At 50.3% G+C, this 15,160-nt stretch overlaps 1 protein-coding gene across 2 annotated transcripts in view; it reads right to left on the bottom strand.

Annotated features, from left to right (window-relative positions):
• The window catches only part of UBE4B (ubiquitination factor E4B), a 134,715-nt gene that overhangs the window by 98,015 nt on the left and 21,540 nt on the right, over positions 1-15,160 (bottom strand). For both annotated transcript variants that reach the window (XM_063943830.1, XM_063943831.1), the window contains exon 2: positions 6,528-6,714. In XM_063943830.1, coding sequence (XP_063799900.1) covers positions 6,528-6,714 — 187 coding nt within the window. The remainder of the gene's footprint in view (positions 1-6,527; positions 6,715-15,160) is intronic.

The following is a 15,160-nucleotide window of genomic DNA, read 5'->3' on the forward strand; positions in this document are numbered from 1 at the left end:
GATTATACCAAAGCTCCCAAACAGGCGGGAGAGTGCGGATGACTCTGCAGCACCGAATGAGCAAACTCTAGGTCCTCCTCAGCCAGGGTATCAAACTTGTAAAATTTAGCAAATGTGTTTGACCCCGACCAAGTAGCTGCTCGGCAAAGTTGTAAAGCCGAGACCCCTCGGGCAGCCGCCCAAGAAGAGCCCACCTTCCTCGTGGAATGGGCTTTCACTGATCTAGGATGCGGCAGTCCAGCCGCAGAATGTGCAAGCTGAATCCGTACTACAAATCCAGCGAGCAATAGTCTGCTTTGAAGCAGGAGCACCCAGCTTGTTGGGTGCATACAGGATAAATAGCGAGTCAGTTTTCCTGACACTAGCTGTCCTGGAAACATAAATTTTCAGGGCCCTGACTACGTCCAACAACCTGGAATCCTCCAAGTCCTTAGTAGCCGCAGGCACTACAATAGGTTGGTTCAAATGAAAAGCTGATACCACCTTAGGGAGAAACTGGGGACGAGTCCTCAATTCTGCCCTATCCATATGGAAAATCAGATAAGGGCTTTTATATGACAAAGCCGCCAATTCTGACACACGCCTGGCCGAAGCCAAGGCCAACAGCATGACCACTTTCCACGTGAGATATTTCAAATCCACGGTTTTTAGTGGCTCAAACCAATGTGACTTTAGGAAATCCAACACCACGTTGTGATCCCAAGGTGCCACTGGAGGCACAAAAGGGGGCTGAATATGCAGCACTCCCTTAACAAATGTCTGAACATCAGGCAGTGAAGCCAGTTCTTTCTGGAAGAAAATCGACAGAGCCGAAATCTGGACCTTAATGGAACCCAATTTTAGGCCCATAGTCACCCCTGACTGTAGGAAGTGCAGAAAACGGCCCAACTGAAATTCCTCCGTTGGGCCTTCCTGGCCTCACACCACGCAACATATTTTCGCCATATGCAGTGATAATGGTTTGCGGTCACTTCTTTCCTAGCTTTAATCAGCGTAGGGATGACTTCCTCCGGAATGCCCTTTTCCTTCAGGATCCGGCGTTCAACCGCCATGCCGTCAAACGCAGCCGCGGTAAGTCTTGGAACAGACAGGGCCCCTGCTGCAGCAGGTCCTGTCTGAGCGGCAGAGGCCATGGGTCCTCTGAGATCATTTTTTGAAGTTCTGGGTACCAAGCTCTTCTTGGCCAATCCGGAACCACGAGTATAGTTCTTACTCCTCTCCTTCTTATTATTCTCAGTACCTTGGGTATGAGAGGCAGAGAAGGGAACACATACACCGACTGGTACCCCCACGGTGTTACCAGAGCGTCCACAGCTATCGCCTGAGGGTCCCTTGACCTGGCGCAACATCTTTTTAGCTTTTTGCTGAGGCGGGACGCCATCATGTCCACCTGTGGCCTTTCCCAATGGTGTACAATCATTTGGAAGACTTCTGGATTTAGTCCCCACTCTCCCGGGTGGAGGTCGTGTCTGCTGAGAAAGTCTGCTTCCCAGTTGTCCACTCCGGGAATGAACACTGCTGACAGTGCTAACACATGATTTTCCGCCCATCGGAAAATCCTTGTGGCTTCTGCCATCGCCATCCTGCTTCTTGTGCTGCCCTGTTGGTTTACATGGGCGACCGCCGTGATGTTGTCTGACTGGATCAGCACCGGCTGGTGTTGAAGCAGGGGTCTAGCCTGACTTAGGGCATTGTGAATGGCCCTTAGTTCCAGAATATTTATGTGTAGGGAAGTCTCCTGACTCGACCATAGTCCTTGGAAGTTTCTTCCCTGTGTGACTGCCCCCCAGCCTCGAAGGCTGGCATCCGTGGTCACCAGGACCAAGTCCTGTATGCCGAATCTGCGGCCCTCTAGAAGATGAGCACTCTGCAGCCACCACAACAGCGACACCCTGGCCCTTGGAGAAAGGGTGATCAGCCGATGCATCTGAAGATGCGACCCGGACCACTTGTCCAACAGATCCCACTGGAAGATCCTTGCATGGAACCTGCCGAATGGAATTTCTTCGTAAGAAGCTACCATCTTTCCCAGGACTCGCATGCATTGAAGCACCGACACCTGTATTTGTTTTAGGAGGTCTCTGACTAGAGATGACAACTCCTTGGCCTTCTCCTCCGGGAGAAACACTTTTTCCTGTTCTGTGTCCAGAACCATACCCAGGAACAGTAGACGCGTCGTAGGAACCAGCTGCGACTTTGGAATATTCAGAATCCAGCCGTGCTGTTGTAGCACTTCACGAGATAGTGCTACTCCGACCAACAACTGCTCCCTGGACCTCGCCTTTATAAGGAGATCATCCAAGTACGGGATAATTATAACTCCCTTTTTTCGAAGGAGTATCATCATTTCGGCCATTACCTTGGTAAATACCCTCGGTGCCGGGGACAGACCAACGGCAACCTCTGGAATTGGTTATGACAGTCCTGTACCACAATTTTGAGGGTAAATGGGGACATGCAGGTAAGCATCCTTGATGTCCAGTGATACCATGTAATCCCCTTTGTCCAGGCTTGCAATTACCGCCCTGAGCGATTCCATATTGAACTTGAACCTTCGTATATAAGTGTTCAAGGATTTCAAATTTAGAATGGGTCTCACCGAACCGTCTGGTTTCGGTACCACAACCATTGTGGAATAGTAACCCCGGCCTTGTTGAAGGAGGGGTACCTTGATTATCACCTGCTGGAGTACAGCTTGTGAATTGCCGCCATTACTACCTCCCCTCGAGGGCAGCAGGCAAGGCTGATTTGAGGTAACGGCGAGGGGGAGTCGCCTCGAACTCCAGCTTGTATCCCAGTTATACTACTTGCAGAACCCAGGGATCCACCTGTGAGCGAGCCCACTGGTCGCTGAAGTTCCCGAGACGCGCCCCCACCGCACCTGGCTCCACCTGTGGAGCCCCAGCGTCCTGCGGTGGACTCAGAGGAAGCGGGGGAAGATTTTTGATCCTGGGAACTGGCTGTCTGGTGCAGCTTTTTCCCTCTTCCCTTGTCTCTGTGCAGAAAGGAAGCGCCTTTGACCCGCTTGCTTTTCTGAAGCCGAAAGGACTGTACCTGATAATACGGTGCTTTCTTAGGCTGTGAGGAAACCTGAGGTAAAAAAAAATTATTTCCCAGCTGTTGCTGTGGATACGAGGTCCCAGAGACCATCCCCAAACAATTCCTCACCCTTATAAGGCAGAATCTTCATGTGCCTTCTAAAGTCAGCATCGCCTGTCCACTGCCGGGTCCCTAATACCCTCCTGGCAGAATGGACATTGCATTAATTCTGGATGCCAGCCGACAAATATCCCTCTGTGCATCCCTCATATATAAGACGACGTCTTTAATATGCTCTATGATTAGCAAAATAGTATCCCTGTCCTGACAGGGTAATAGACCACGCTGTAGCAGCACTATCCATGCTGAGGCAATTGCAGGTCTCAATATAGTACCTGAGTGTGTATATACAGACTTCAGGATAGCCTCCTGCTTTTTATCAGCAGGCTCCTTCAAAGTGGCCGTATCCTAAGACGGCAGTGCCACCTTTTTTGACAAACGTGTGAGCGCCTCATCCACCCTAGGGGATATCTCCCAACATGACCTATCCTCTGGCGGGAAAGGGTACGCCATCAGTAACTTTTTAGAAATTACCAGTTTCTTATCGGGGGAACCCACGCTTCTTCAAACACTTCATTCACTCATCTGATGGGGGAACAAAACACTGGCTGCTTTTTCTCCCCAAACATGAAACCCCTTTTTTTTTGTGGTACTTGGGTTAATGTCAGAAATGTGTAACACATTTTTCATTGCAGAGATCATGCAACGGATGTACCTAGTGGATTGTGTATATGTCTCAACCTCGTCGACACTGGAGTCAGACTCCGTGTCGACATCTGTGTCTGCCATCTGAGGTAGCGGGCGTTTTTGAGCCCCTGATGGCCTTTGAGACGCCTGGGCAGGCGCGGGCTGAGAAGCCGGCTGTCCCACAGCTGTTACGTCATCCAGCCTTTTATGTAAGGAGTTGACACTGTCGGTTAATACCTTCCACCTATCCATCCACTCAGGTGTCGGCCCCGCAGGGGGTGACATCACATTTATCGGCATCTGCTCCGCCTCCACATAAGCCTCCTCATCAAACATGTCGACACAGCCGTACCGACACACCGCACACACACAGGGAATGCTCCGACTGAGGACAGGACCCCACAAAGCCCTTTGGGGAGACAGAGAGAGAGAGTATGCCAGCACACACCAGAGCGCTATATATACACAGGGATTAACACTGTAACTGAGTGATTTTCCCAATAGCTGCTTGTATACACAATATTGCGCCTAAATTTAGTGCCCCCCCTCTCTTTTTTACCCTATGTAGTCTGGAAACTGCAGGGGAGAGCCTGGGAGCGATCCTTCTGGCGGAGCTGTGAGGGAAAATGGCGCCTGTGTGCTGAGGGAGATAGCCCTGCCCCTTTTTCGGCGGACTTCTCCCGCTTTTTTGTAGGTATATCTGGCAGGGGATTTTACACATATATAGTCTCTATGACTATATTATGTGTAGTTTTGCCAGCCAAGGTACTTAATATTGCAGCCCAGGGCGCCCCCCCCCCCCCAGCGCCCTGCACCCGTCAGTGACCGGAGTGTGAGGTGTGCATGGGAAGCAATGGCGCACAGCTGCAGTGCTGTGCGCTACCTTGATGAAGACCGAAGTCTTCTGCCGCCGATTTCCAGGACCGTCTTCTTGCTTCTGGCTCTGTAAGGGGGACGGCGGCGCGGCTCCGGGACCGGACGATCGAGGTCGGGCCCTGTGTTCGATCCCTCTGGAGCTAATGGTGTCCAGTAGCCTAAGAAGCCCAAGCTAGCTTCAAGCAGGCAGGTTCGCTTCTTCTCCCCTTAGTCCCTCGCTGCAGTGAGCCTGTTGCCAGCAGATCTCACTGAAAATAAAAAACCTAAATTAAAAACTTTCTTTTTCTAGGAGCTCAGGAGAGCCCCTAGTGTGCATCCAGGTCAGCCGGGCACAAAATTCTAACTGAGGTCTGGAGGAGGGTCATAGAGGGAGGAGCCAGTGCACACCAGGTAGTCCTAAAGCTTTCTTTAGTTGTGCCCAGTCTCCTGCGGAGCCGCTATTCCCCATGGTCCTTACGGAGTCCCAGCATCCACTTAGGACGTCAGAGAAATACTTTTAAAGGAGAGGCCTGCTATTTCTGGGTACACAAGCAGTTACATACATATATACATTTCCACATTACTAGGGGGCAGCTAGGAATGTTTCTGTGTTCTGCAAAATACAAGCACAAAGTACTAGTGCAAAAATCAACCCCCTTGAAACATTAGTGTGCCCTATGCTGTGCATGTACTGTCCAGGCTGACTCCTGCATGAGCCGGGAATCTGTAGACTATGCTCTCACCAACTGCATATTGTCATCTTACATTACTGCATTTTACAGGGACGGCAGGGCGTGACAATGGCGGCCACCTGTGACCTGCACCCTGGCGCTAAGACGGGCCGTAATCCCCCAGCACTGCCGTTATACGGCAGCACAGACCCTCATCATCGCAATAGCGAACGCGGAGACGAAAACTGTTACGCAAAGATCATCACCTCATTTTACCCAGCAAACGTTCTGAGCTCCTGGGAGTGTCGCAGTCATTCATAGAACCATAACACCAAACATTCAGGGTGATAAAATAGGACAAGTCAGCCACAAATGTATGTACACAGTAAGCGCCCACACCACAGGACGAGGTGATCATCATTGGGCGAAGGTAGCAGCCGCAGGGCCTGGTGTACCAGGAGGGACCAGGATCTCCTCCACTACAGCCACATACGTGTATGGCTGAACTGAGCGAGAACCATAACACTCAACGGCCCCTAGCATGAAACCAGCCCGTTATAAAAAGCTACACGCGTGTAACGTGTATTAGGTGCCACCTGGCTACAAGCTACTGCAGGTATTGGAGGTCAGGGACTTTCTGCAGACGTAATAACATTACTGTGATAAGAATACAGGGAACACAATGGCTCTTTGACCTAGCCAGGGAGATAATCTGCTCTGCAGATCACATTTCCCACATTCAGGTTCTTTCTACGTTTCTCCTTCAAATATCTGCTTCATCTCCATTTTATTCTACAGATCAGCTCTTCTCTGATGTGGGAGGAGGGGGAGAGGCGGTTATTCACTTCCCAGAAGAGGTGTGATAACATAAGGTGACGCTGACCAATCCATGAGGGTTATTCATCTCATTTGCCGTTTCTCCTCAGATGCATGTCACATGTCGGCCTTTCTCTCCCCCCCCCCCCCCAAGTACACGCAGTGAGTAAGGAGCCCCTTTGGAGTTTGTACCCTTCATTATAGTAGTATTTGCTTTAGAACGTAATGACTTAATGAACCGCAGATTTTGTAAAGCGCAAAAGAACAAAGTGAAATATTTGCAGATGACAAATACAAAACAACCAAGAACGCCAAATGTATTCCTTACTTGTGAGGCAGCCACATACAGTGATGACACTACTGCCTCATGGAAGGCGTCAGCCAGAGCAAGCCACGTACCTGATGCTCCTATGGGTGAGGTAGCTGGGGTTATACCCTGAACATTTAGGCCCAGCTGGTGGGACACGGCGGGGGCTGAAGCAGCTGATGGTGGCCCAGGAGGGTTCTCACGTTGTGGAGAAGTGAGCGGAGTTGTGGGCTGTGACGGTAGCCCGCCGGCCAGCCGAGCCAGGCGCCTACGTCTAATCTGTAAAAAGGAAAAGACACGGTCAGCAACTGTACAGAGAAACGGGTTAGACTTGCTGCAGTAGTGCCGCCGACATTGGGAAACGGTCTGAATATTGCAGCGTGCGCGACCTGTATGTGACCCTAATGAGAACGCAGATCATGATTAGACACCGTGGTTACGTACACAGTCTTCATCATACACTCACACACGCCTGTTATGCTACTAGCCTTTGGAGCGCCTCTGAATGGGGAACACATCCCTATATGAATCTGCTGCGACCGCATCCGCTAAAGATCATCCCATATGCATTAATGTGACACTGCCGTAGGTGTGATACATCCCTAGGCCATTGTGGGTCTCTCATAGGGTTAGATGGTCTTAGACTATAAAGGCAGACATACCAGACCACGGAGGCCCAGACAGGACATCTCTCAGTGGTTCTTCTAATCCAGCATTCTCCTACTGCTTCCCAAATGGACAAGTTCTACTTTTTAAACAAATGAGCTGTCCGGCCTTCCGTGAGGTGCGAGACCTGTCCGGGCGGGTGAAGGCCTGTGGTGGATTACGCTTGCGCTACGGTGCCCTGCTGGCAGAAGTGTGGTATGACTGGCAGAACTGGGGGTGATGGGAATATGATCCCTGGGCCAAACTGTACAGATACGACACGATGCTCGGCTGCTCCCTCTCAGTAAGTTACGGGCATTCTATCACCCACGCTGGGTTGGAATTGATGTAAAAGCACACACACAATTTGTAATACAAAAAGCAATCTTTAGAGCCGGACACACAATGGAAGTGTTATTGTTACATGTTGCAATGTAGCGTAGGTTCTACAGATTTGTATACTTGTATAGAAAACACGTCCCCGTATTATCCACACTGACTGGGTCAGTTTCCACTCAGCGGTGCAGCGGGCAGTGTCAGCCAAGAGGGGTTTACAAGGGGCCACACATGGTGCCCGAGAAGGGAGATTTACTTATTTTACCCCACTTGCAAGCGCAACTTTACAAGTGTCCCTTCTATTCCTGAGACCTGGAATAAAGGTCATCCACAGAGCTGCTGTACTCCAGCCTGCAATGAAGCACAATCGTCCTCTAATGGACAAAACCATGTGCACTGCAGGTGGGGCAGATATAACATGTGCAGAGAGAGTTAGATTTGGGTGGGGTGTGTTCAAACTGAAATCTAAATTGCAGTGCAAAAATAAAGCAGTCGGTATTTACCCTGAACAGAAACAATATAACCCACCAAAATCTAACTTAGAATGGCTGCTGGGATATAGGGGGTAATTCAGAGTTGATAGCAGCAGCAAATTTGTTAACAGTTGGGCAAAACCATGTGCAGTGCAGGTGGGGCAGATGTAACGTGCAGAGTTAGATGTGTTTGGGTTATATTGTTTCTGTGCAGGGTAAATACTGGCTGCTTTATTTTAACACTGCAATTTAGATTTCAGTTTGAACACACCCCACCCAAATCTAACGCTCTCTGCACATGTTACATCTGGCCCACCTGCAGTGCACATGGTTTTGCCCATCTGCTAACAAATTTGCTGCTGCAATCAGGTCTGAATTAGGCCCAAAGTCATAAAAGTCCTCAGAGCCTCATCCGCACTCACTGAAGAGGTAAGAGCCGCCATGCTGTATGCTCGGCATCACTTCCCAGGTGCAGCTCATTGGTTAGTTACCGTTACAGCGGCACTCCGGGGTTGGGTGTGGGTTACCAGTATTAAGGAGTATAGGCTGCTGAGATGGGTGGGCGCAGTAAGAGCAGGACGGAGCTGCAAGCTCCAGGCCAGCGGCTTCCACACCGACCCCTGCAGAAAAGAAGGACTGACATCCAGCATTAACAGCAACACAGGGACGGTCTGACATCGGTCACGAGAAGCAGACGTCATCATAATGGTTTTGGTATAGCGACGTACATAAGAACACCAACAGCTCAGTCTCATTGGATACGTGCTTGCATTTTCAGCAGTCACCCCGGGTGCTTCTGTCTACAGATAACAGGTGACAGTACAGCCACAGAACACACACACAGGCCTATATCTAGGTCACGGCGTACATGTGCTACGGTTATACGAGATCACCCAGCCCTTGTGGATTTTACTACTGTATACTGTATTACATTCTTCTGTAATTACAGGTAGGAGGCAAATGCCAGCAGCAGCTTTACTGCTAATATAACCGGGTGTGCAGGGGCCTGGACGTGCGAGAGGCGGGGTTCTACGCACGGAACCGCTGCTCCATATAATAGAGACTACTCATATACTGCAGTTACCGTTATCTGATTAATGTGTTATCACTAATTATACCCGTTTGCAGCAGATCATTATCACAGCGTCTGTACAAAATCAGCAGCAAGAGCAAAGCGTATGACACCCCAGGCCAGGTGAAACTACACATCCCAGCATGCCTTTGCACAGTTTTAGCATGTTGCAATAGCAAAACGGTGAAAGGGCATGCTGGGATGTGTAGTACAACACATTGCATGCAGGATGAAACAAGCTGTCTCACTGCGTAAGACAGGAGAATAACTGACAATAGAAGGGAAGAGGAAACCTCTCGCTACCAGAGGGAGGCGCTGTGACTGCTGGGTAATATCACAGCCTGTACCATATATGTGCCTTATCACTACAGCACTGAGGGGCCAGACTACAGGCCTGTCTCCCCACATCACTACTAAGTGCCACACCTACAGAGAACCGTACACCAGCACTACAGCACTGAGGGGTCACACTACAGGCCTGATCATGTCTCCCCACATCACTACTAAGTGCCACACCTACAGAGAACCATACACCAGCAACTACAGCACTGAGGGTCACACTACAGGCCTGATCATGTCTCCCCACATCACTAAGTGCCACACCTACAGAGAACCATACACCAGCAACTACAGCACTGAGGGTCACACTACAGACCTGATCATATACCCCCACATCACTAAGTGCCACACCTACAGAGAACCATACACCAGCAACTACAGCACTGAGGGTCACACTACAGGCCTGATCATATCCTCCCACATCACTACTAAGTGCTACACCTACAGAGAACCATACACCAGCAACTACAGCACTGAGGGCCACACTACAGGCCTGATCATATCCCCCACATCACTACTAAGTGCCACACCTACAGAGAACCATACACCAGCAACTACAGCACTGAGGGTCACACTACAGGCCTGATCATATCCCCCCACATCACTACTAAGCGTTACACCTACAGAGAACCATACACCAGCAACTACAGCACTGAGGGGCCACACTACAGGCCTGATCATATCCCCCCACATCACTACTAAGCGTTACACCTACAGACAACCATACACCAGCAACTACAGCACTGAGGGTCACACTACAGGCCTGTCTCCCCACATCACTAAGTGCCACACCTACAGAGAACCATACACCAGCAACTACAGCACTGAGGGGCCACACTACAGGCCTGATCATACACCCCCACATCACTACTAAGTGCCACACCTACAGAGAACCATACACCAGCAACTACAGCACTGAGGGGACACACTACAGGCCTGATCATATCCCCCACATCACTACTAAGTGCCACACCTACAGAAAACCATACACCAGCAACTACAGCACTGAGGGGTCACACTACAGGCCTGATCATATCCCCCCACATCACTACTAAGTGCCACACCTACAGAAAACCATACACCAGCAACTACAGCACTGAGGGGTCACACTACAGGCCTGATCATATCCCCCACATCACTACTAAGTGCCACACCTACAGAAAACCATACACCAGCAACTACAGCACTGAGTGGTCACACTACAGGCCTGATCATATCCCCCACATCACTACTAAGTGCCACACCTACAGAAAACCATACACCAGCAACTACAGCACTGAGGGGCCACACTACAGGCCTGATCATATCCCCCCACATCACTACTAAGCGTTACACCTACAGAGAACCATACACCAGCAACTACAGCACTGAGAGGCCACACTACAGGCCTGATCATACACCCCCACATCACTACTAAGTGCAACACCTACAGAGAACCATACACCAGCAACTACAGCACTGAGGGTCACACTACAGGCCTGATCATGTCTCCCCACATCACTACTAAGTGCCACACCTACAGAGAACCATACACCAGCAACTACAGCACTGAGAGGCCACACTACAGGCCTGATCATATCCCCCACATCACTACTAAGTGCCACACCTACAGAGAACCATACACCAGCAACTACAGCACTGAGGGGACACTACAGGCCTGATCATATCCCCCACATCACTACTAAGCGTTACACCTACAGAGAACCATACACCAGCAACTACAGCACTGAGGGTCACACTACAGGCCTGATCATATCCCCCCACATCACTAAGTGCCACACCTACAGATAACCATACACCAGCAACTACAGCACTGAGGGTCACACTACAGGCCTGATCATGTCTCCCCACATCACTACTAAGTGCCACACCTACAGAGAACCATACACCAGCAACTACAGCACTGAGAGGCCACACTACAGGCCTGATCATATCCCCCACATCACTACTAAGTGCCACACCTACAGAGAACCATACACCAGCAACTACAGCACTGAGGGGACACTACAGGCCTGATCATATCCCCCACATCACTACTAAGTGCCACACCTACAGAAAACCATACACCAGCAACTACAGCACTGAGGGTCACACTACAGGCCTGATCATATCCCCCCACATCACTAAGTGCCACACCTACAGATAACCATACACCAGCAACTACAGCACTGAGGGTCACACTACAGGCCTGATCATGTCTCCCCACATCACTACTAAGCGTTACACCTACAGAGAACCATACACCAGCAACTACAGCACTGAGGGCCACACTACAGGCCTGATCATATCCCCCCACATCACTACTAAGTGCCACACCTACAGAGAACCATACACCAGCAACTACAGCACTGAGGGCCACACTACAGGCCTGATCATATCCCCCACATCACTACTAAGTGCCACACCTACAGAGAACCATACACCAGCAACTACAGCACTGAGGGGCCACACTACAGGCCTGATCATATCCCCCCACATCACTACTAAGTGCCACACCTACAGATAACCATACACCAGCAACTACAGCACTGAGGGGTCACACTACAGGCCTGATCATACACCCCCACATCACTACTAAGTGCCACACCTACAGATAACCATACACCAGCAACTACAGCACTGAGGGCCACACTACAGGCCTGATCATATCCCCCACATCACTACTAAGTGCCACACCTACAGAGAACCATACACCAGCAACTACAGCACTGAGGGTCACACTACAGGCCTGATCATATTCCCCCACATTACTACTAAGCGTTACACCTACAGAGAACCATACACCAGCAACTACAGCACTGAGGGGACACACTACAGGCCTGATCATATCCCCCCACATCACTACTAAGTGCCACACCTATAGATAACCATACACCAGCAACTACAGCACTGAGGGGACACACTACAGGCCTGATCATGTCATCCCCACATCACTACTAAGTGCCACACCTATAGATAACCATACACCAGCAACTACAGCACTGAGGGTCACACTACAGGCCTGATCATGTCTCCCCACATCACTACTAAGTGCTACACCTACAGAGAACCATACACCAGCAACTACAGCACTGAGGGGTCACACTACAGGCCTGATCATATACCCCCACATCACTAAGTGCCACACCTACAGAGAACCATACACCAGCAACTACAGCACTGAGGAGCCACACTACAGGCCTGATCATATCCCCCACATCACTACTAAGTGCCACACCTACAGAGAACCATACACCAGCAACTACAGCACTGAGGGGCCACACTACAGGCTTGATCATATCCCCCCACATCACTACTAAGTGCCACACCTACAGAGAACCATACACCAGCAACTACAGCACTGAGGGTCACACTACAGGCCTGATCATATCCCCCCACATCACTACTAAGTGCCACACCTACAGAGAACCATACACCAGCAACTACAGCACTGAGGGGACACACTACAGGCCTGATCATATCCCCCACATCACTAAGTGCTACACCTACACAGAACCATACACCAGCAACTACAGCACTGAGGGGCCACACTACAGGCCTGATCATATCCCCCCACATCACTACTAAGTGCCACACCTACAGATAACCATACACCAGCAACTACAGCACTGAGGGGTCACACTACAGGCCTGATCATACACCCCCACATCACTACTAAGTGCCACACCTACAGAGAACCATACACCAGCAACTACAGCACTGAGGGTCACACTACAGGCCTGATCATATTCCCCCACATTACTACTAAGCGTTACACCTACAGAGAACCATACACCAGCAACTACAGCACTGAGGGGACACACTACAGGCCTGATCATATCCTCCCACATCACTACTAAGTGCCACACCTACAGAGAACCATACACCAGCAACTACAGCACTGAGGGGCCACACTACAGGCCTGATCATATCCCCCACATCACTACTAAGTGCCACACCTACAGAGAACCATACACCAGCAACTACAGCACTGAGGGGCCACACTACAGGCCTGATCATATCCCCCCACATCACTACTAAGTGCCACACCTACAGATAACCATACACCAGCAACTACAGCACTGAGGGGTCACACTACAGGCCTGATCATACACCCCCACATCACTACTAAGTGCCACACCTACAGATAACCATACACCAGCAACTACAGCACTGAGGGCCACACTACAGGCCTGATCATATCCCCCACATCACTACTAAGTGCCACACCTACAGAGAACCATACACCAGCAACTACAGCACTGAGGGGACACACTACAGGCCTGATCATGTCATCCCCACATCACTACTAAGCGTTACACCTACAGAGAACCATACACCAGCAACTACAGCACTGAGGGTCACACTACAGGCCTGATCATATCCCCCCACATCACTACTAAGTGCCACACCTACAGAGAACCATACACCAGCAACTACAGCACTGAGGGTCACACTACAGGCCTGATCATGTCTCCCCACATCACTACTAAGTGCTACACCTACAGAGAACCATACACCAGCAACTACAGCACTGACGGGTCACACTACAGGCCTGATCATATACCCCCACATCACTAAGTGCCACACCTACAGAGAACCATACACCAGCAACTACAGCACTGAGGAGCCACACTACAGGCCTGATCATATCCCCCACATCACTACTAAGTGCCACACCTACAGAGAACCATACACCAGCAACTACAGCACTGAGGGGCCACACTACAGGCTTGATCATATCCCCCCACATCACTACTAAGTGCCACACCTACAGAGAACCATACACCAGCAACTACAGCACTGAGGGTCACACTACAGGCCTGATCATATCCCCCCACATCACTACTAAGTGCCACACCTGCAGAGAACCATACACCAGCAACTACAGCACTGAGGGGACACACTACAGGCCTGATCATATCCCCCACATCACTAAGTGCTACACCTACACAGAACCATACACCAGCAACTACAGCACTGAGGGGCCACACTACAGGCCTGATCATATCCCCCCACATCACTACTAAGTGCCACACCTACAGAGAACCATACACCAGCAACTACAGCACTGAGGGGTCACACTACAGGCCTGATCATACACCCCCACATCACTACTAAGTGCCACACCTACAGAGAACCATACACCAGCAACTACAGCACTGAGGGTCACACTACAGGCCTGATCATATTCCCCCACATTACTACTAAGCGTTACACCTACAGAGAACCATACACCAGCAACTACAGCACTGAGGGGACACACTACAGGCCTGATCATATCCCCCCACATCACTACTAAGTGCCACACCTATAGATAACCATACACCAGCAACTACAGCACTGAGGGGACACACTACAGGCCTGATCATGTCATCCCCACATCACTACTAAGCGTTACACCTACAGAGAACCATACACCAGCAACTACAGCACTGAGGGTCACACTACAGGCCTGATCATATCCCCCCACATCACTACTAAGTGCTACACCTACAGAGAACCATACACCAGCAACTACAGCACTGAGGGGCCACACTACAGGCCTGATCATATCCCCCCACATCACTACGAAGTGCCACACCTACAGAGAACCATACACCAGCAACTACAGCACTGAGGGTCACACTACAGGCCTGATCATGTCTCCCCACATCACTACTAAGTGCTACACCTACAGAGAACCATACACCAGCAACTACAGCACTGAGGGGTCACACTACAGGCCTGATCATATACCCCCACATCACTAAGTGCTACACCTACACAGAACCATACACCAGCAACTACAGCACTGAGGGGACACTACAGGCCTGATCATATCCCCCACATCACTACTAAGTGCCACACCTACAGAAAACCATACACCAGCAACTACAGC

The sequence above is a fragment of the Pseudophryne corroboree genome, chromosome 10 (assembly GCF_028390025.1).
Source record: "Pseudophryne corroboree isolate aPseCor3 chromosome 10, aPseCor3.hap2, whole genome shotgun sequence".
NCBI classification, from domain to species: domain Eukaryota; kingdom Metazoa; phylum Chordata; class Amphibia; order Anura; family Myobatrachidae; genus Pseudophryne; species Pseudophryne corroboree.